The sequence below is a fragment of the Salvelinus namaycush genome, chromosome 20, assembly GCF_016432855.1.
Source record: "Salvelinus namaycush isolate Seneca chromosome 20, SaNama_1.0, whole genome shotgun sequence".
In the NCBI taxonomy this organism is placed as follows: domain Eukaryota; kingdom Metazoa; phylum Chordata; class Actinopteri; order Salmoniformes; family Salmonidae; genus Salvelinus; species Salvelinus namaycush.
The window spans coordinates 40,087,988-40,109,741 of NC_052326.1; the positions used below are offsets into that span (position 1 = coordinate 40,087,988).

Genomic DNA, 21,754 nt, shown 5'->3' on the forward strand with positions numbered 1-21,754 from the left:
CGTCAAACCGGGCCGGCCGTCCCACAGAGACAGTGAGCCTATTAGCCTGGTGCCCTGGTCCCATCTGCTACCATCAGCCTCCTAACTAAACCTTGAGAGGAGGAGGAGATTACTGCAGTAGATTCACCAGGACCTCCATCACCAGCGCAGCTCAGTACCATGCCAGCTCCTGCTCTGCCGCACCAGGTCTGTCAGTTATCTGGACGGGGAATCAGATTGACAGCGGCAGGAGGGAGATGGGAACACTGGGAATAGCTGTAGGCAGCGTGATGAAGTCAACCCACAATGCTCTCTGTCTTACATATCTGGTTGGGTCTCTGACAGTGAAGATTGTTCTGCTGCTAACAAACCTGCCATTCATCTCCTGACTAATAGGGCAGTGACATCCCTCATGCACTTAAACTTGTACTCAGCTGAGACAAGAGACATCCAAAAAGTAACACAGAAATGAAGCAATACAAATTTGGTGAAGTCCTCATCACGTGTTGCAAGACCGGGCAGAAGTAAATGTGAGAGGACGGCGACACGGCAGAAAGTAGGCCTAGGCATTACTCCAGCTTTACTAGGAATAATGGAATAACCGGTGTAATAGACTGTCAAGTAATTACCTCGTTCCCCGGCAAGTCGACTCAGTACTGCTACTCCTTGTATGTAGCCATGTTATTTTTACCCATTATTGTTATTCGTTACTCACTGTGTATTTATTCCTTGTGCCACTTTTTCAATGTTTTATTTTGTGTCTTTATCTTTAACTCTGTAATGGTGGAAAAGGACCCATAGTGAGTATTTCACTGTTAGAATGAATATAATTGTTCCTCTCATAACTCATCAGGCATCATACCAGAGGAACTACCAGTAGAATAACCTGTGTATTAATGACACTTTAACTGGCTACTGTTAATTGATTTTAAGACTAAATCATCATAGACATGTGTAGCTAGAATCAAATCAAATGCATTTGTTACATGCTTCGTAGGACTATTTATTATTTTACATATTACATATAAAAAGCAGTGAAGGATTTGTAACAATAACCTATAATGTTGTGCACAGCATTCCACAGTACAGGTGGAAGACAGACAGGCAGGTTCTATGTAACACAATGATAACACATTGTTTGACGGGATGCAAATGATAACACTTTTCAGTAGAGCTGATAATATTGAACGGTGCAATGTAACAGAACTGGTAGCCTAAGATATATGGGGTTGGGGTCCAGTTGAACAACGGCAATGACTGTTGTATTCATTTCAGTTTGCGTCCAGGATGTCAACGCTTTTATCTGTAGCCATCCCTGCTGACTTGAGATAGCAACTTGACGTTGTAGCCTGGTCTCATAGACTACACGTAACATAGTACATGTCAATCCGGGACACACAAATGAGTATGATATGTTACGTTGGTATGGTTACATAAGTCTGAACGATGATGATGGACATCCACAAATAACACGTACCATACCAAATGTAACATAGCACCGGATTTACGTAAAGAATAATACGAAATGCTCCGAGACCAGGTTAAAGAGCTACGAATTTCGCTGGTCCATGACACAGCCAGCCGTGATTGGGAGTCCCATAGGGCGGCGCACAATTGGCCCAGCGTCGTCCGGGTTTGACTGGTGTAGTCCGTCATTGTAAATAACCTCTTAGCGCTAGGGGTCAGAATTTTTTATTTATTTTTTAAATAACGTACCCAACGTAAACGGACATTTTCTCTGGCCCAGATCGTAGAATATGCATATAATTTACAGATCAGGATAGAAAACACTCCAATGTTTCCAAAACTGTCAAAATATTGTCTGTGAGAAAAATAATACTAATTCTACAAGCGAAATCCTGAGAAAAAAGTAACCCGGAAGTGATATATATATTTTTTTTATCTTTGTTTCCTGGCCTGTCTAACCTCCATTTAAAGGGGTATCAACCAGATTTTTTTCCAATGGCTTCCTCAGGCTGTGACCAGGCTTTAGACATAGTTTCAGGCTTTTATTTTGAAAAATGAGCAAGATGTTCCAAAAGAGGTCAGGTGTCCTCTGAATATTTCCTGCGCACACGGGAGGAGCTCACCATTTTCCTTTTCTCTCTTAATGAATAGGTTATGCTCCGGTTGAAATATTATCGATTATGTTTGTTAAAGACAACCTGAGGTTTGATTATAAAAAAACATTTTAAATGTTTCTACGACCATTTCGGATACTTTTTGGGATTTGTCGAACGGAACACTTTTATCAGGTTTTTTTTGTGATAAAAGTAATGTTTATCGAACAAAAAGAACATTTGTTGTGTAACTGGGAGTCTCGTGAGTGGAAACACCCGAAGATTATCAAAGGTAAGCGATTAATTTTATTGCTTTTCTTACTTTTGTGATCAAGCTAATATAAAGCTAAGCTGTTATAGCATTGAAAGCTACACTCACAAAAGCTTGGATTTCTTTCGCTGTAAAATATATTTTCAAAATCTGACACAATAGGTGGATTAACAATAAGCTAAGCTGTGTTTTGGTATATTTCACTTGTGATTGCATGATTATAAATATTTGTAGTAATATTTTTTACGTTTGGAAATTTTCATCTTCCTTTCAGGACCGGAACGAGGTTGTAGTTTTCTCATCATACCGCGCAACCCAAATGGCGTTTTCTTTGTGATAAAAGTAATATTTATCGAACAAAAAGAAGATTTGTTGTGTAACTGGGAGTCTCGTGAGTGTAAACGTCCGAAGATTATCTAAGGTAAGCGATTCATTTTATTGCTTTTCACACTTTCGTGACCATGCTAATTTGGGGCTAGCTAATGTAGCATTGAAAGCTACACTCACAAAAGCTTGGATTTCTTTCGCTGTAAAATATATTTTCAAAATCTGACACCATAGGTGGATTAACAACAAGCTTAAGCTGTGTTTTGGTAAATTTCACTTGTGATTGCATGATTATAAATATTTTTAGGAATATTTTTGAATTTGGCGCCCTGCAATTCAGCGGTTGTTTAGGAAAGTGAACCCGTATTCGGTATCCGTAGATCAGAGAGCCGTGATTGGGAGTCCCGTAGGGCGGCGCACAATTGGCCCAGCGTCGTCCGGGTTTGACTGGTGTAGTCCGTCATTGTAAATAATAATTTGTTCTTAACTGACTTGCCTAGTTAAATAAATAAATAAAATGTTAAATGTCTGGAGCTTAAGTGGCCGCATCAAGGTCTGCATACATAATAACCGAAATACAGAGCGGTATTATAAAATACCATATAAACATTCAGATACAGTTGCAGACATATTATATTACCAAAACATAAGCTATACTCGGCGGAGAAGAGACAATGACTAACCACCAGACTCACAAGAATGGCTAGTGTTGACCGCTGTTCTCTATACCCGGTCTGTCACAACCAGAACGATGGACCCGCCTTGCTCAGGGACACGTCAACAGATTTTTCACCTTGTCTTCTAGCGACCGTTCGGTTAAGGCCCAACGCTCTAGTCTAAACCCTAGGCTACCTCCCGCTCACGTGACCCAACCATAAAAATCTCCAATAATTTGACTGGGAAAATGTAAGTATTCTCACTTTATAAAATATTTTTTATTGGCATGATATAGTTTAGACTTTAGAGAACAATATTGAAACAGATCTCAGAAACAGAGAGAAAGCAATAAAATGTCTCAAATAACATTATCAAAATGACCATGACAAAATGTCTGATAAAAAGTTAATGGCAGTAGTACATACTCTAGATGAATGCAAAACACCTCTGTTTAAAAGCTCAATGGGAACAACTGATTTTATTATTCAAAACCTTTTGGGATTCACGTTTTTACTTTGCCTTCTATTTGGCCTTCATCACATTACAGATATTTTATTTAGCCTTTATTAAACCAAATAACAGTGACATGCCACTGTCTCTCAAAATACAACCTAATCTCTTTTAGACTGAAAAAATAATGAATAATCAAAAAGGACATTTTCACAAAAAGATGCTGCAGGTTTCAACCAAAAGGCGAAAATGAACCATATTGTTGAAAATAGAATAATAGACAAAATGGCATCATCAGAGATTACTTTTCACCCCTGGTATTCTAGACCATAATTTGTCCATATCTGACCCTTACACACTGCTTTCTAATCACAAATATACGATTCCAACCACTGTACCTAAACTTACCATTCATCTTCATCTTTAACCACATCCTCTTATCTACACTTTGTTGCATTCTACTGTAGCATGGCCAGCTAGTGGCTACACTACACCAGAAATATTTTCTCTCATGTTACACTACAGGGGCATTCATCCTGTATACTAGAGATGGTGTACATGTTTCAGATATGGGATATTTAAAGCCAAAGAAATATCTATGTATTGTGAAGATATGTTGATGTGTGGAGACCTGGGCAGAATCTGTGTATCTTGAACATGCACGTTAGCTTTCTCCATATAGCCTACAGAGATTGTCCTTATATGGACAGTGTAGACATGAGCCAGCCCAGAAACATCCTGGTCCAGCCATGTCTTGCCTTGTCATCATGACAGAACTCAAAGAATGCCCCTGAAAAGTAACATCCTGACCCTCCAAGAATACTTAGAAAACACACCCTTCCCTTCCTCTGTCAGCCAGTCACTGACACAACCATGTTCAACACCTACCCAGCTATCGGTGGATCAGTGATTACTTCAAGGATGAGAGGGAACAGAGAAGGACACTAGTTTTCAAACAGGGCCAACCTTTAATGCCAGCAAAAATTCCTCGAGTTGAGACTCAAGAACATGTTAGTCGAGACAACGTGATGTTCGCCTGAAATCAACATAAGTCTGAACAGTAGTCTGTACTGTGAACAAAATAAACATGGTAAAGACAGTCTGCTCTCTAGCAGGAAGAGTATTTCCTCTTTAAATGAACCAATAGAGAAATCATCCAGTCTGAATGACACCACAACAATGAAGTCACAGGTGCCATAAAGCCTGCTTAACCAATCAGGTGATATTACTCGCTATAAAGGCACCCAGAAAGGACTGTTCTATTTGTAGAATGTGACATTTAATGCCTCAGCACGTGAAGTCACTCCATGACATGCTGCGTTGCGGGACAGCCTATTGGCCTAAACAAGATCGATGACATGCTGCATTGCAGGACAGGCCTATTGGCCTAAACAAGATCGATGACATGCTGCATTGCAGGACAGGCCTATTGGCCTAAACAAGATCGATGACATGCTGCATTGCAGGACAGGCCTATTGGCCTTAACAAGATCGATGACATGCTGCATTGCAGGACAGGCCTATTGGCCTTAACAAGATCGATGACATGCTGCATTGCAGGACAGGCCTATTGGCCTAAACACGATCGGTGGGTTTTGTTAATTTGTTGGCCTTTCTCTGTGATCTGCGAGGGGGCCTGATTGGAGGTGTGGCGACCCTCCCTCTGCGACCATTCATAAGGTCAGTGGCGGAACTCTCCATGTCCACCGGGTCAAAGTTCAAAGCTTCGGCCATTTCCTGTTTCGTCACCGACACAAAACGAGAGTCCCTGGCCAAGCTCTCCAACCCCCCATTTATCAGGACCTGGTAGAGGTGAAAGACATGAGAAGAGATAGAGGACAGAGAGGGGATGACTAAGTATCTGACGTCAATGTCATTGATAAAATATGTATTTATGGAATATATTATACGCCTGGTGTCTCCAGTCACCTCCTGTATGAGTGTGTCGAAGGTGCTGTCTGGGGTCTGGGTCTGGGCCTGCTGGGGGCTAGGGGTCTCTCTGGGAGTCTCACGGTCCTGGCTGGGTCCAGGTACTGTCTGCAGCTGCCAGTCTGTGGTGTCTCGGGGACTTCTGCTGGTTGAGATGGTATAGACCTGCACCCTGTCATCTGTCTCATAGGGAAAACTACAGAAGGACAAAGAGTCAGTCAGATTGTTATTACTGCCTTATTACTGTGTAATTTCACCTCTCAAGTAAGGAAAACAAAAACACAAACGTGAGCACGCACACGCAGACTCACCTCTCCCCGGCATTGCTGTTGACATTGTTGTTGTTGGTTTTGTTAGGCATTGTGGGGAAGAAGTCCTCGTTTGCATGGTAGGCAGGTGAGCTGGTCACCTCCCCCTCGTCTGACTTGCTCATTTGCAGGGGCCGCTGGCTGGTCACCTACACAGAGACACAGACGGCTGAGTTACCGCCACGGGGACAGGAGATTTTCCTGACTATGTGATTTTCCTGATTAAAAACTCAAGGTCCATACAGTACTATGTGAAGCACTTTGAGTCTGAAGAAGGTTACGTACTAGAAGTTATAGCACTGAAATGATTGAAATGATTACCTGTGTAGCGTTAGAGTTATGGGTTCCTTCCTCCATGGTGAAGGAATCAACATGGTTCCCAAACAGACCGCCCGCCCGCTGACCACAGGAACACACAGAAAGGTACAACATTCAGAGACAGGAGTTTTATTCTGTCTTCTCACTCTGAACTTGTCCTCCCTCCTCTCGTTCCGCAGCCTCCCTGTCTCCCTGTCTCCCCTCCCCATCTTCCCTCTCTTTCTCCTCTCACCCTGAAGATGCCTTCCTCCGCTGCATCCTCCATGGCTCTGTCCATCTCCTCCTCGTTCATCAGGTCTCCCGAGATGGCTCTCTGCAACTCTGGAGCCACCTCCTCCTCAATGCTCCTCAGACCCGCCTGGGGTGGAGGGAGAGACAGAGAGAGAGGGTTAGAGAGACAGAGAGAGAGGGTTAGAGAGACAGAGAGAGAGGGTTAGAGAGACAGAGAGGAAAGGAGGGGTTAGAGGAAGAATGAGATTGTGAGGGGATGAAAATGAAGAGTTGTTAGATTGTGTACAGGATTATTACATGAAACATCAATAACATCACTAGAAGAGTTGCCAATCACATTTAATGGCTTATTGCCCTACAGGTTTCCCATTGTGAGGTTGGTGTGGGCTCACCTGTATCTCGTTGGAGGCGTTCTTCTTGGTGGGGCGGAAGCCATAATACTCTTCCTGTCTCTTCTTCAACTTCCTGAAGTAGTCCTGGATCAGGAAGGTGGCATAGAACTTCCCCACGGTCACCTCATCATCTGACACACACACACCAATCAAACATGCCAGCTAATTAGAATGGGCAACTTGTTTTGGGACCATAAAGTTGAGGATTACAATAGAATGTTTAAACTCACCTCCGATTGGTGGGATGACCTGGTCCAGCAGCTTCATACTGGTGCGTTTCCAGATCTTCTTGATGATGGCCCTTAACTCCTCATTGGCCTGCTCGAAGTTACCTGACCAATGAGATAACGACAGTGAGGTGGGAATATAGATGCTTAACGTTCAATTGGCCCGAATACCAGTAAAAATACAGTGCTCTGCAATTGACTGACACACACACACACACACACCTTCAGTCTTAATCTTCAATGCGGTCCTGACCAGTGAGAACAGTGTAGCATTAAAGGTGACCGTTCCATCACTGTTGAGTGGCATGTTCATGGACACCAGTCTCTGCAGTCAGAATAAATAAAGATATCATTAAAAAATATGTTTGCTGCATTAATAGACAAGTCAGATGAACACACAAAATAAATAAACAGATCCCTTCCTTTTAGTTTCTCACCTTGCAGGCCACTCTATGGGGACAGAACTTTCCAAAGCCCAGAGGAGGCTGGATCCTACGCAGCAGAGTCACCACGTCCAGGTGCTTAATACGCCCCCTGCAGGACAGGAAGGGAAACAACAGCTAACAGCAGTAATACATTGAGAGTATAAAAAAACGAATTGAAAAGACTGATCATATATTTTTATAAGGGGTTATAAAAAAGAAACAGAAAAACAGACTTACATGGCCTCTGGGTCGTACTCTGCCCAGATCTTCTTAAACTCATCCAGGTGATGAGGACCCAGGATGGACCAATCACGGGTCAGGTAGTCAAAGTTGTCCATGATGACCGCCACAAACAGGTTGATGATCTGTGGAGGACAACAGAATCATATTTATGTGTGTGATTTATGTGTGTGCGCGTGCGAATGTGTGTGTGTATATGTGTGTATGCATGTTTGTTTGTTAATGTATGTGTGTATGTGTGTGTATGCATGTTTGTGCGTCATTTACCAGGAAGGCACAGAGCATGTAGAAGCTCATGAAGTAGATGATGGCGAAGCTGGCTCCACAGGTCATCTCCTCTCCAGGCAGGTAGTCTGACTTAGGGTCACACCTCTTCCCATACAGACACGCCAACATCACTTCCTGCCACGCCTCACCTGTCGCACACCTGGAAGGAGAGAGGGAGAGAGAGGGGAGTGGGCCAGACAGAGAGATTACAACTTGTTTTCAGCCCTTTTGTGTTGTCAATGTAATCACTGAGTGTAAGGGTCTCTTGCTATACAAGTCTGCTGTGTAAAGTGACCGCAAAGTCAATGGAAGATAATGGAAGCTGACTGAACGACTGATAAATCAGATCACCCACCTGAAGAGCAGCAGCACAGCATGGGGGAATGTCTGGAAGTTGTTGTTCCTGTTGATGTGTGTCCCATCTATCAGCGCTATCTTACCAAATATCTGCAGGAGACATACACACAACTCATCAGAGAGTGCTGTGTGTGTATGTTTGTGTGTGTGTGTGTGTGTGTGTGTGCAGTACCTGCATCCCAACAACAGCGTAGATGAAGAATAGCATGAGGATGAGCAGGGCGACGTAGGGCAGAGCCTGCAACACAGCAACCAATCACGTCGTCAGACTCACGCACACTGACCAATCAAAACCTGGGAATTTTGAACAACATTTTCATGAATCTCACAGAATGGAAGACACAGAATTGGAATGAACTTTGACCTGGAAGGACTTGATGAAGGTCCACAGAAGATTCCGGATCCCCTCAGAACGGTTCAGCAGTTTAACCAGACGCATCACACGGAACAGTCTGAAGAAGGTGATTGACACACGGGCATTTTCCGAAGCCGCTATGGCTTGCATTGGGTTCACCTCCTGATAGCACAAATGAAATTAACAGTCACTGAGAATGCTGCTAGTCTTGGCTTCAGCTCTAACTAAAATTTAAGATGTTGTTACTCTAATTAGCACAGTTTTAGTTCAATAGGGGAAACATGCCAGCAAAACCCAGCAGTCTGTAAGGACACAGGTCTCACCTCTCACAGGGTATCTGAGCAGTCATGTACTGTAGGAGTCTGGTTAGTGTCAGAAGGAGCCAAGCAATGGGTGCATTTTCTTCAGAGAATTATAGAACTGTATCATGTTGAAGTGGTTCCTAAGATTGTAAAAACACCTTAAGGGTCAGCATGCTGTAAATACAGACATTTAAGGAAAACATGGATGATCAGGCAATGTGTTGTGCAAGTTTCCTCCTGTTTTATACAGTGTTCATGCAATGTCTCGTAGAATTAGCATACCATAATCATGCAATGTTTCATGTGATTTCATGCAATGTTCTTGCAGTGTCTACGGGGCGAATAATTACAGCGCAGCCGTGTAGACAGTACAGTCCTCCAGAGGAGGCCAGGGCTGCCTGTGAGGGGGAAAGACAGAGACACAGGAAGTGAAGTCAGACAGGAAGCAACATCATCAGACACAGGAGGTGGAACAGGAAGTGGCGAAGGGAGCGGAGTCAGCCATGGAGGTGTGCATGGAGCAAAGTTGGAAGAGAAAATGTAGGATGAAAGACTGCAGTATGGAGGGAGAGGGAGGGAGAGAAGGCATGTGAGCACAAAAACAACCAAGGACAACATTGTAGTACAAAAAAAAGTATGAATGTATGTACTTGTAAGTCGCTCTGGATAAGAGCGTCTGCTAAATGACTTAAATGTAAAAATGTAAATGTAATAAATGACTGGATGGCGACTGAGGGGTGAAGAGGTGAAAATGGTTGATGGGGTCTCTAAAGGTTTACTGTAATGGCAACTTGAGCTCTCTTTTGATTAAAAAAAATGACCTTTACTTTTCTGAAGCAAGATAGTGTGAAACGCTGCTTTAAATCTAGAACCTGATGCCAAACCTGTTGGCTCAGTCCCTTGTACAGGAATCACAGTAAAAACTACAGAAGGATGTCACTCTCTTACTTACTAGCAGGAGTGATGGAGATCACTGAACATATGGTGGTGGGAGGTGAAACAAGAAGACAGTGGTTGTTTTCTGCCCTTAACAACTGATTTGGAATCAGCCCTCTCTTAAACAAAGGTTAAAAAATACAAAACAAAAAAATCCCAGTTTTAAACAGTGACACCAATGAGGGAAATTACCAGGACTGGGACCAGGTGTTATGTTAGGGGCATAAAGTAACCAAACAGACAGGTTGTGGGTTGGCTTTCAAGGCGTGGAAGGTGGGTGAGACAAGCTGCAGCCAGGTGCAGCAGGGCTTCGGGGGGCAACACAGTGACTAGGGTCGGGTTTTCGAGACTAGTATTCGGGGGGGTGAGGGTGCAGCCGTGGCGGGTGTGAGGGTCACCCCGATGACGAATACTGACCGCATCCTCAGTGCTATTGTTGGGGCCAAGTGCTGACAGGGGAGCCTGGCCTGTCTGCCTCTAAGTGGATGGATGGGTGGGTGGGTGGATGGATGGGTGGGGTGTCAGACAGGGGTGTAAACACAGTCCAGACAGTCAGATGACAGGACAGAGCTTTTATTGTGAAATATCTGTAGCTGTTCCCCAACCTGACTATCTGCTTCTTATAAACAATAACCGAAACCAATGGGAGAAAAAATGAAAATGCGAGGACAAAAATGTCCAGTGGGTCTGCCTGAACTGTTATATAAACCTTTTAGGAACAGTGGGAACTGTGTATTATAGTACATGTCATGGACAATACCTACATATTTCTGGTTAACATTACGCAATGACAATACTCACATCGACCTCACTCAGGATGACGTCAACAACGCTGCCGATGACGATGACAAAGTCAAAGACGTTCCATGGGTCCCCAAAGTAACCCTAGGGAGAGGGAAGGGCATTGGTCAGAAGTGTGTGTATAAAAGGTCTCTTCATCTACACACACTCCAGCTCAGAACTTTGACAAGAGGGTTGTGCACAATGAAGAGGTATGAAGTAACTGTTCTACATAACCACTGTCCTATTATTCTGGAATCATTCTGATCTATGTTGAGTTGCACTGCATCTTGGGTAATGTAGTGCATACAGGACATCTCTATGGACAACTGACCTTAGCTTTGTAGGCCATGAGTTTGAGGACCATTTCCACAGTGAAGAGCACAGTGAAGATCACGTTCAGCATGTCAGACAGGTCGGTCACATGGGTTGACTGGTTACAGTGCTGGGGGAGAAGAGAGACGGAGAGAAGAAGGAAAAGAGAAATGGAAGATATTGATTTTATTTGACATTTTCAATTATGAAATCTCTTGAGATGCTCATCTCATTTCAAGTGTCCAAATTAAAAATACATTTAAAAAACTCCTTGATATGAAGAAGGGATGCTTCTAGTAGGAATCTCTAGCAGGAGCATTACATTGATGTGATGCAGGAGAAGTACTTTTAAAGTTTCACGTTTTGTATTTGAAATGCTAATGTTTGTCAAAGATACTCATCACCCTAACGCAGTTCCCTGAACCACCTCCAATAGCATTACCTGCATCCCCAGACACATGGTGTTCAGCATGATGAGCATCCCTGAACCACCTCCGATAGCATTACCTGCATCCCCAGACACATGGTGTTCAGCATGATGAGCATCCCTGAACCACCTCCGATAGCATTACCTACATCCCCAGACACATGGTGTTCAGCATGATGAGCATCCCTGAACCACCTCCGATAGCGTTACCTGCATCCCCAGACACATGGTGTTCAGCATGATGAGCATCCCTGAACCACCTCCAATAGCGTTACCTGCATCCCCAGACACATGGTGTTCAGCATGATGAGCATCCCTGAACCACCTCCGATAGCGTTACCTGCATCCCCAGACACATGGTGTTCAGCATGATGAGCATCCCTGAACCACCTCCGATAGCATTACCTGCATCCCCAGACACATGGTGTTCAGTATGATGAGCATCCCTGAACCACCTCCGATAGCGTTACCTACATCCCCAGACACATGGTGTTCAGCATGATGAGCATCCCTGAACCACCTCCGATAGCATTACCTGCATCCCCAGACACATGGTGTTCAGCATGATGAGCATCCCTGAACCACCTCCGATAGCATTACCTGCATCCCCAGACACATGGTGTTCAGCATGATGAGCATCCCTGAACCACCTCCGATAGCATTACCTGCATCCCCAGACACATGGTGTTCAGCATGATGAGCATCCCTGAACCACCTCCGATAGCATTACCTGCATCCCCAGACACATGGTGTTCAGCATGATGAGCATCCCTGAACCACCTCCGATAGCATTACCTACATCCCCAGACACATGGTGTTCAGCATGATGAGCATCCCTGAACCACCTCCGATAGCATTACCTGCATCCCCAGACACATGGTGTTCAGCATGATGAGCATCCCTGAACCACCTCCGATAGCATTACCTGCATCCCCAGACACATGGTGTTCAGCATGATGAGCATCCCTGAACCACCTCCGATAGCATTACCTGCATCCCCAGACACATGGTGTTCAGCATGATGAGCATCCCTGAACCACCTCCGATAGCATTACCTGCATCCCCAGACACATGGTGTTCAGCATGATGAGCATCCCTGAACCACCTCCGATAGCATTACCTGCATCCCCAGACACATGGTGTTCAGCATGATGAGCAGGAACATCAGGTACTCAAAGTAGCAGGAGGTGACGATGTACCACACGTTGTACTGATACTGGTTCTTAGGAATGTAGCAGCGCAGCGGCCGGGCTTTCAGGGCATACTCAACACACGCCCGCTGTCAGAGGGAGGACAGCACACACAGGAGTTACACACTGCTGTTAGAAAGAGGGTGTTAAAACAACAAACAAAAAAGACACACACAAAACATGCACACACACACACACACACACCTGGTTCTTGTCCAGCTCACAGTTCTTGTACTCCTGCTCTCCTTGCTCCTGAAATGTAACGATGACGAAGCCGACGAAGATGTTCATCATGAAGAAAGCGATGAGGATGAGGTAGATGATGAAGAAGATGGAGATGGCAACGCGGTTGTTGAAGATAGGACCAACATCCTCCATGTTAGAGTCTATGGCCTTGTACAGCAGTCTGCACACATACACACAAAGGCATGTTAGCAAGTGTGAAATACATACACCTTCATGTGTTCCATAGTACTGTACTAGGCATGCCATGATGTACAGTATACAAACTCCCAGGCTTGTATGTGAGTCTCACTTTGGCCAGCCCTCAAAGGTGGAGACAGTGAAGAGAGCCAACATGCCCTCAAGGATGTTGTCAAAGTTGAGCTCTGAGTTGATCCACTCTCTCTTATGGATCGTCATTGGATGGATTGCACCTTCCTGGTACCTAATATAGTTACCCCTGAGAAGAAGGGAGAGAGCGAGAGAGAGAGATTAATCAGTGAAAGAGAGGGCATGGGAGAGGTGAGAGAGAGTGTAGCAGAGAGAAAGAAAACATAACAAATGTAATGTACCGTCATGTAATGACCCATTCTGTACCGTCATGTAATGTCCCATTCTGGACCGTCATGTAATGTCCCATTCTGGACCGTCATGTAATGTCCCATTCTGGACCGTCATGTAATGTCCCATTCTGGACCGTCATGTAATGTCCCATTCTGGACCGTCATGTAATGTCCCATTCTGGACCGTCATGTAATGTCCCATTCTGGACCGTCATGTAATGACCCATTCTGTACCGTCATGTAATGTCCCATTCTGGACCGTCATGTAATGTCCCATTCTGGACCGTCATGTAATGTCCCATTCTGGACCGTCATGTAATGTCCCATTCTGGACCGTCATGTAATGTCCCATTCTGGACCGTCATGTAATGTCCCATTCTGGACCGTCATGTAATGTCCCATTCTGTACCGTCATAGAATGTCCCATTCTGGACCGTCATGTAATGTCCCATTCTGGACCGTCATGTAATGTCCCATTCTGGACCGTCATGTAATGACCCATTCTGTACCGTCATGTAATGTCCCATTCTTTACCGTCATGTAATGTCCCATTCTGGACCGTCATGTAATGTCCCATTCTGGACCGTCATAGAATGGCCCATTCTGTACCGTCATGTAATGACCCATTCTGTACCGTCATGTAATGTCCCATTCTGGACCGTCATGTAATGACCCATTCTGTACCGTCATGTAATGTCCCATTCTGGACCGTCATGTAATGGCCCATTCTGTACTGTCATGTAATGTCCCATTCTGTACCGTCATGTAATGTCCCATTCTGTACCGTCATGTAATGTCCCATTCTGTACCGTCATGTAATTACCCATTCTGTACCGTCATGTAATGTCCCATTCTGTACCGTCATGTAATGACCCATTCTGGACCGTCATGTAATTCCCCATTCTGTACCGTCATGTAATTTCCCGTTCTGTACCGTCATGTAATGCCCCATTCTGTACCGTCATGGAATGTCCCATTCTGTACCGTCATGTAATGTCCCATTCTGTACCGTCATGTAATGTCCCATTCTGTGCCGTCATGTAATGTCCCATTCTGTACCGTCATGTAATGTCTGATTCTGTACTGTCATGGAATCTCCCATTCTGTACCGTTATGTAATGTCCCATTCTGTACCGTCATGTAATGTCCCATTCTGTACCGTCATGTAATGCCCCATTCTGGACCGCCATGTAATAACCCATTCTGTACCGTCATGTAATGTCCCATTCTGTACTGTCATGTAATGTCCCATTCTGTACCGTCATGTAATGTCCCATTCTGTACTGTCATGTAATGTCCCATTCTGTACCGTCATGTAATGTCCCATTCTGTACCGTCATGTAATGCCCCATTCTGTACCGTCATGTAATGTCCCGTTCTGTACCGTCATGGAATGTCCCGTTCTGTACCGTCATGTAATGTCCCATTCTGTACCGTCATGGAATGTCCCGTTCTGTACCGTCATGGAATAACCCGTTCTGTACCGTCATGGAATGTTCCGTTCTGTACCATCATGTAAACCCATTCTGTACTGTCATGTAATGCCCCATTCTGTACCGTCATGTAATGCCCCATTCTGTACCGTCATGGAATATCCCATTCTGTACCGTCATGGAATGTCCCATTCTGTACCGTCATGGAATGTCCCATTCTGTACCGTCATGTAATGACCCATTCTGTACCGTCATGTAATATCCCATTCTGTACCGTCATGTAAACCCATTCTCTACAGTCATGTAATGTCCCATTCTGTACCGTCATGGAATGTCCCATTCTGTACCGTCATGTAATGGCCCATTCTGTACCGTCATGGAATGTCCCATTCTGTGCAGTCATGTAATTTCCCATTCTGTACTGTCATGTAATGTCCCATTCTGTACCGTCATGTAAACCCATTCTCTATAGTCATGTAATGGCCCATTCTGTACCGTCATGGAATGACCCATTCTGTACCGTCATGTAATGTCCCATTCTGTACCGTCATGGAATGTCCCATTCTGTGCCGTCATGTAATGTCCCATTCTGTGCCGTCATGTAATGTCCCATTCTGTGCCGTCATGTAATGTCCCATTCTGTGCCGTCATGTAATGTCCCATTCTGTACTGTCATGTAATGTTGTGTGCGAGGACAATATCACTGGTCTCTTACCTACACTCCTCCTCTGTCATTTTGTCAGGATCTGTGCAGGAGTAGAATTGTCCCTTCAGGGATGAACACACACAATACATGAGTGTTAATATTAGCTTTGATGGTCTGTGGAATTCTGTTTTCATCATATGGTTCAAAAGCCACTATACATGTACAGAACTATCTAGAGCTCACCTTGAAGAGCTGGACTCCAATGCAGGCGAACATGAAGTCTAACAGCATGGTGACCAGCACGATGTTGCCAATGGTTTTGATGGCCACAAAAACACACTGGACCACATGCTAGATCATAAGAAACAGCAGAAACCAGCATGTCAGATCGAATCTCCATGACCAGAACTAGAATAACATGGGGCGGCTGAGTTGGTCTAACTATTGCATTAGGTAATGGGAACATGTAAAAGACCATTATGAATGTGAGTACAGTGTCAGTGGTGTAGAGGAGTAGAGGTGTAGAGGAGTAGAGGTGTAGAGGAGTAGAGGTGTAGAGGAGTAAAGGTGTAGAGGAGTAGAGGAGTAGAGGTGTAGAGGTGTAGAGGAGTAGAGGTGTAGAGGAGTAGAGGTGTAGAGGAGTAGAGGTGTAGAGGAGTAGAGGTGTAAAGGAGTAGAGGAGTAGAGGTGTAGAGGAGTAGAGGAGTAGAGGTGTAGAGGAGTAAAGGTGTAGAGGAGTAGAGGTGTAGAGGAGTAGAGGTGTAGAGGAGTAGAGGTGTAGAGGAGTAGAGGTGTAGAGGAGTAAAGGTGTAGAGGAGTAGAGGAGTAGAGGAGTAGAGGAGTAGAGGAGTAAAGGTGTAGAGGTGTAGAGGAGTAGAGGAGTAGAGGTGTAGAGGAGTAAAGGTGTAGAGGAGTAGAGGAGTAGAGGTGTAGAGGTGTAGAGGAGTAGAGGTGTAGAGGAGTAGAGGTGTAGAGGAGTAAAGGTGTAGAGGAGTAGAGGAGTAGAGGTGTAGAGGAGTAGAGGAGTAGAGGTGTAGAGGAGTAGAGGTGTAGAGGAGTAGAGGTGTAGAGGAGTAGAGGTGTAGAGGAGTAGAGGTGTAGAGGAGTAGAGGAGTAGAGGTGTAAAGGAGTAGAGGAGTAAAGGTGTAGAGGTGTAGAGGTGTAGAGGAGTAGAGGTGTAGAGGAGTAGAGGTGTAAAGGAGTAGAGGAGTAAAGGTGTAGAGGAGTAGAGGTGTAGAGGAGTAGAGGTGTAGAGGAGTAGAGGTGTAAAGGAGTAGAGGAGTAGAGGTGTAGAGGAGTAGAGGAGTAGAGGAGTAGAGGTGTAGAGGAGTAAAGGTGTAGAGGAGTAGAGGTGTAGAGGAGTAGAGGTGTAGAGGAGTAGAGGTGTAGAGGAGTAGAGGTGTAGAGGAGTAAAGGTGTAGAGGAGTAGAGGAGTAGAGGTGTAGAGGAGTAGAGGAGTAGAGGTGTAGAGGAGTAGAGGTGTAGAGGAGTAGAGGTGTAGAGGAGTAGAGGTGTAGAGGAGTAGAGGTGTAGAGGAGTAGAGGTGTAGAGGAGTAGAGGAGTAGAGGTGTAGAGGAGTAGAGGTGTAGAGGAGTAGAGGTGTAGAGGAGTAGAGGAGTAGAGGTGTAGAGGAGTAGAGGTGTAGAGGAGTAGAGGTGTAGAGGAGTAGAGGTGTAGAGGAGTAGAGGTGTAGAGGTGTAGAGGTGTAGAGGAGTAGAGGAGTAGAGGAGTAGAGTAGAGGAGTAGAGGTGTAGAGGAGTAGAGGTGTAGAGGTGTAGAGGTGTAGAGGTGTAGAGGAGTAGAGTAGAGGTGTAGAGGAGTAGAGGTGTAGAGGAGTAGAGGAGTAGAGGTGTAGAGGAGTAGAGGAGTAGAGGTGTAGAGGAGTAAAGGTGTAGAGGAGTAGAGGAGTAGAGGAGTAGAGGTGTAGAGGAGTAGAGGTGTAGAGGAGTAGAGGTGTAGAGGAGTAGAGGTGTAGAGGTGTAGAGGTGTAGAGTAGTAGAGGAGTAGAGGTGTAGAGGAGTAGAGGTGTAGAGGAGTAAAGGTGTAGAGGAGTAGAGGAGTAGAGGAGTAGAGGTGTAGAGGAGTAGAGGTGTAGAGGAGTAGAGGTGTAGAGGAGTAGAGGTGTAGAGGTGTAGAGGTGTAGAGTAGTAGAGGAGTAGAGGAGTAAAGGTGTAGAGGAGTAGAGGTGTAGAGTAGTAGAGGAGTAGAGGAGTAGAGGAGTAGAGGTGTAGAGGTGTAGAGTAGTAGAGGAGTAGAGGAGTAAAGGTGTAGAGGAGTAGAGGTGTAGAGGAGTAGAGGTGTAGAGGAGTAGAGGAGTAGAGTAGAGGAGTAGAGGTGTAGAGGAGTAGAGGAGTAGAGGTGTAGAGGTGTAGAGGAGTAGAGGAGTAGAGGTGTAGAGGAGTAGAGGTGTAGAGGTGTAGAGGAGTAGAGGTGTAGAGGAGTAGAGGAGTAGAGGTGTAGAGGAGTAGAGGTGTAGAGGAGTAGAGGAGTAGAGGAGTAGAGGTGTAGAGGAGTAGAGGAGTAGAGGTGTAGAGGTGTAGAGGAGTAGAGGAGTAGAGGTGTAGAGGAGTAGAGGTGTAGAGGAGTAGAGGAGTAGAGGAGTAGAGGAGTAGAGGTGTAGAGGAGTAGAGGAGTAGAGGAGTAAAGGTGTAGAGGAGTAGAGGTGTAGAGGAGTAGAGGAGTAGAGTAGAGGAGTAGAGGTGTAGAGGTGTAGAGGAGTAGAGGAGTAGAGGTGTAGAGGAGTAGAGGAGTAGAGGTGTAGAGGAGTAGAGGTGTAGAGGTGTAGAGGAGTAGAGGTGTAGAGGAGTAGAGGTGTAGAGGAGTAGAGGTGTAGAGGTGTAGAGGAGTAGAGGTGTAGAGGAGTAGAGGAGTAGAGGTGTAGAGGAGTAGAGGAGTAGAGGTGTAGAGGTGTAGAGGAGTAGAGGAGTAGAGGTGTAAAGGAGTAGAGGAGTAAAGGTGTAGAGGTGTAGAGGTGTAGAGGAGTAGAGGAGTAGAGGAGTAGAGGTGTAAAGGAGTAGAGGAGTAAAGGTGTAGAGGAGTAGAGGTGTAGAGGAGTAGAGGTGTAGAGGAGTAGAGGTGTAGAGGAGTAGAGGAGTAGAGGTGTAGAGGAGTAGAGGTGTAGAGGAGTAGAGGAGTAGAGGAGTAGAGGAGTAGAGTAGTAGAGGAGTAGAGGAGTAGAGGAGTAAAGGTGTAGAGGAGTAGAGGAGTAGAGGTGTAGAGTAGTAGAGGAGTAGAGGAGTAGAGTAGAGGAGTAGAGGTGTAGAGGAGTAGAGGAGTAGAGGTGTAGAGTAGTAGAGGAGTAGAGGAGTAGAGTAGAGGAGTAGAGGTGTAGAGGTGTAGAGGAGTAGAGGAGTAGAGGAGTAAAGGTGTAGAGGTGTAGAGGAGTAGAGGTGTAGAGGAGTAGAGGTGTAGAGTAGTAGAGGAGTAGAGGAGTAGAGTAGAGGAGTAGAGGAGTAGAGTAGATGAGTAGAGGTGTAGAGGAGTAGAGGTGTAGAGGAGTAGAGGTGTAGAGGAGTAGAGGAGTAGAGTAGAGGAGTAGAGGAGTAGAGTAGAGGAGTAGAGGTGTAGAGGAGTAGAGGAGTAGAGGAGTAGAGTAGAGGAGTAGAGGAGTAGAGTAGAGGAGTAGAGGTGTAGAGGAGTAGAGGAGTAGAGGAGTAGAGGAGTAGAGTAGAGGAGTAGAGGAGTAGAGTAGAGGAGTAGAGGAGTAGAGTAGAGGAGTAGAGGTGTAGAGGTGTAGAGGAGTAGAGGTGTAGAGGAGTAGAGGAGTAGAGGAGTAGAGGAGTAGAGTAGAGGAGTAGAGGAGTAGAGGAGTAGAGGAGTAGAGGTGTAGAGGTGTAGAGGAGTAGAGGAGTAGAGGAGTAGAGGAGTAGATTAGAGGTGTAGAGGAGTAGAGGTGTAGAGGAGTAGAGTAGAGGTGTAGAGGAGTAGAGTAGAGGTCTAGAGGAGTAGAGTAGAGGTGTAGAGGAGTAGAGTAGAGGTCTAGAGGAGTAGAGGTGTAGAGGTGTAGAGGAGTAGAGGAGTAGAGGTGTAGAGGAGTAGAGTAGAGGAGTAGAGTAGAGGAGTAGAGGTGTAGAGGAGTAGAGTAGAGGTGTAGAGGAGTAGAGTAGAGGTGTAGAGGAGTAGAGGTGTAGAGAGTAGAGGTGTAGAGGAGTAGAGGAGTAGAGTAGAGGAGTAGAGGTGTAAAGGAGTAGAGGAGTAGAGGTGTAAAGGAGTAGGGGAGTAGAGGAGTAGAGGTGTAGAGGAGTAGAGTAGAGGTGTAGAGGTGTAGAGGTGTAGAGGAGTAGAGTAGAGGTGTAGAGGAGTAGAGTAGAGGTGTAGAGGAGTAGAGTAGAGGTGTAGAGGAGTAGAGTAGAGGAGTAGAGTTGTGATGGGGATAAGTGAGGGGTAGACAGTAGGACAGTAGGACAGGAGGACAGAGGGACAGGAGGACAGGGGTACAGGAGGACAGGGGGACAGAGGGACAGGGGTACAGGGGTACAGGGGTACAGGAGGACAGAGGGACAGGAGGACAGAGGGACAGAGGGACAGGAGGACAGAGGGACAGGAGGACAGAGGGACAGGGGTACAGGAGGACAGAGGGACAGAGGGACAGGAGGACAGGGGGACAGAGGGACAGGGGTACAGGAGGACAGCGGGACAGAGGGACAGGAGGACATGGGGACAGAGGGACAGGGGTACAGGAGGACAGGGGGACAGAGGGACAGAGGGACAGGAGGACAGGGGGACAGAGGGACAGGGGGACAGAGGGACAGAGGGACAGGGGTACAGGAGGACAGAGGGACAGAGGGACAGAGGGACAGAGGGACAGAGGGACAGGAGGACAGGGGGACAGGAGAAGTGCACTGGTAAGCTCACCTTGAGGCCCTCAGCCCTGTTGATGGCCCTTAGGGGCCTCAGCACCCTTAACACCCTGAGGATCTTCACCACAGAGATAGCACTGGACCTAGATAGGGCAGGCACAACATTTGCTTGTCTATAATCTGTATTTCTACCTGGAGAAAGACACACACTCATAACTGAATGTTATATCGAGCACTGTAGATTCAGTTGTCACAGGAGTGCAATGACATTTTACATTCCCAGGGACTACTTACTCCATGAGCATGGAGAGGAGGGATACGGTGACAACTATCAGATCCAGAATATTAAAGGAGTTCCGGCAGAAGGAGCCAGGGTGCATTATGGCTCCATATACGGTCATCTAGGGGAGAGGAGGGATGGATACTGACTTGATGAGATTGGTTGACACATAAACCCTCTCAAAGCAACAAACCATGAACCCACATGAACCACAGCTACTCATGTGAAAACATATACTGTAGAACTCTGCTGCAGTGCACGATAAAAAATACATAAAGTGCTGCAAAAGTGGATGTAACATATTGTCGAGAGAGTTTGTCACATTAACAATTTAAGTGTGTAGCCCTTTCCTGGGGTCAATGACCGAAAACACCCTCTTTGGCCTCATGGGCGGAATGTTATTCATATTTTTCTGAATTTCATAATTAATAATGATGCATTTCTTTTTTACGATGAAAATCCGGTGTTTGTATGCCAAACAGTTTGGTCTATGTATATAAAGTGTAACATTGGGATGCAAACTCAACACTGGATACATTTAAACTCTATATCTGACATGGTACAGGTGTCCTCTTTCTTTAAAGCCCAGAACCATGTGTGTGAGGTGTATATTTTAGTTTCAGTGGATTTGTTTAAGACTACCAAGAAACACTCTGTGTGACCCTGATTTAGTCCACTGCAGTAAAAGGTTAACCCATTACTTGGTAATGTAAATGTACTTTTTCATGTAATCAGTACAACTATACTAGTAGTGGAAGAGACAAGCCGTGCCTGGTTACCTTGAGGACAACTTCCACGGTGAATACTGACGTGAAGACGACGTCAGCGGAGGCCAGCACCTACACAGCAGAGACAGGGCAACATCATCTCAGAGCAGTATCAGTGTACCAGAGTCCTTTTGCAGAATCTCTAGTGTAGACCTCCTTATAGTCTAGGTAAGGCAGTCTGTGTACACTAAGACAGTGATGCTTTATTTACTTTCATCATACAATACAGAGCAATAAAGTAGAGAAACCCCTTTGTGCCAGTTATGTTGTCAAAATTCTATCCCTTTCTGCTTTCTTTACT

General features: G+C 45.4%; 1 protein-coding gene across 1 annotated transcript in view; it reads right to left on the bottom strand.

The window, feature by feature from the left end:
- Window positions 1-5,319: 5,319 nt before the first annotated feature.
- The window catches only part of LOC120064811 (dihydropyridine-sensitive L-type skeletal muscle calcium channel subunit alpha-1-like), a 49,175-nt gene continuing 32,740 nt past the window's right edge, over window positions 5,320-21,754 (bottom strand). The window contains exons 18-42 of the mRNA XM_039015410.1: window positions 21,466-21,525; window positions 20,701-20,807; window positions 20,462-20,549; window positions 15,851-15,958; window positions 15,677-15,729; window positions 13,279-13,425; window positions 12,948-13,149; window positions 12,674-12,832; window positions 11,146-11,256; window positions 10,833-10,916; window positions 9,446-9,493; window positions 8,803-8,955; window positions 8,611-8,676; window positions 8,437-8,528; window positions 8,082-8,241; window positions 7,812-7,939; window positions 7,587-7,683; window positions 7,372-7,474; window positions 7,153-7,254; window positions 6,923-7,053; window positions 6,532-6,657; window positions 6,303-6,380; window positions 5,985-6,130; window positions 5,674-5,869; window positions 5,320-5,547 (exon numbers count right to left, since the gene is read on the bottom strand). Coding sequence (XP_038871338.1) covers window positions 5,320-5,547; window positions 5,674-5,869; window positions 5,985-6,130; window positions 6,303-6,380; window positions 6,532-6,657; window positions 6,923-7,053; window positions 7,153-7,254; window positions 7,372-7,474; window positions 7,587-7,683; window positions 7,812-7,939; window positions 8,082-8,241; window positions 8,437-8,528; window positions 8,611-8,676; window positions 8,803-8,955; window positions 9,446-9,493; window positions 10,833-10,916; window positions 11,146-11,256; window positions 12,674-12,832; window positions 12,948-13,149; window positions 13,279-13,425; window positions 15,677-15,729; window positions 15,851-15,958; window positions 20,462-20,549; window positions 20,701-20,807; window positions 21,466-21,525 — 2,973 coding nt within the window. The remainder of the gene's footprint in view (window positions 5,548-5,673; window positions 5,870-5,984; window positions 6,131-6,302; window positions 6,381-6,531; window positions 6,658-6,922; window positions 7,054-7,152; window positions 7,255-7,371; window positions 7,475-7,586; window positions 7,684-7,811; window positions 7,940-8,081; window positions 8,242-8,436; window positions 8,529-8,610; window positions 8,677-8,802; window positions 8,956-9,445; window positions 9,494-10,832; window positions 10,917-11,145; window positions 11,257-12,673; window positions 12,833-12,947; window positions 13,150-13,278; window positions 13,426-15,676; window positions 15,730-15,850; window positions 15,959-20,461; window positions 20,550-20,700; window positions 20,808-21,465; window positions 21,526-21,754) is intronic.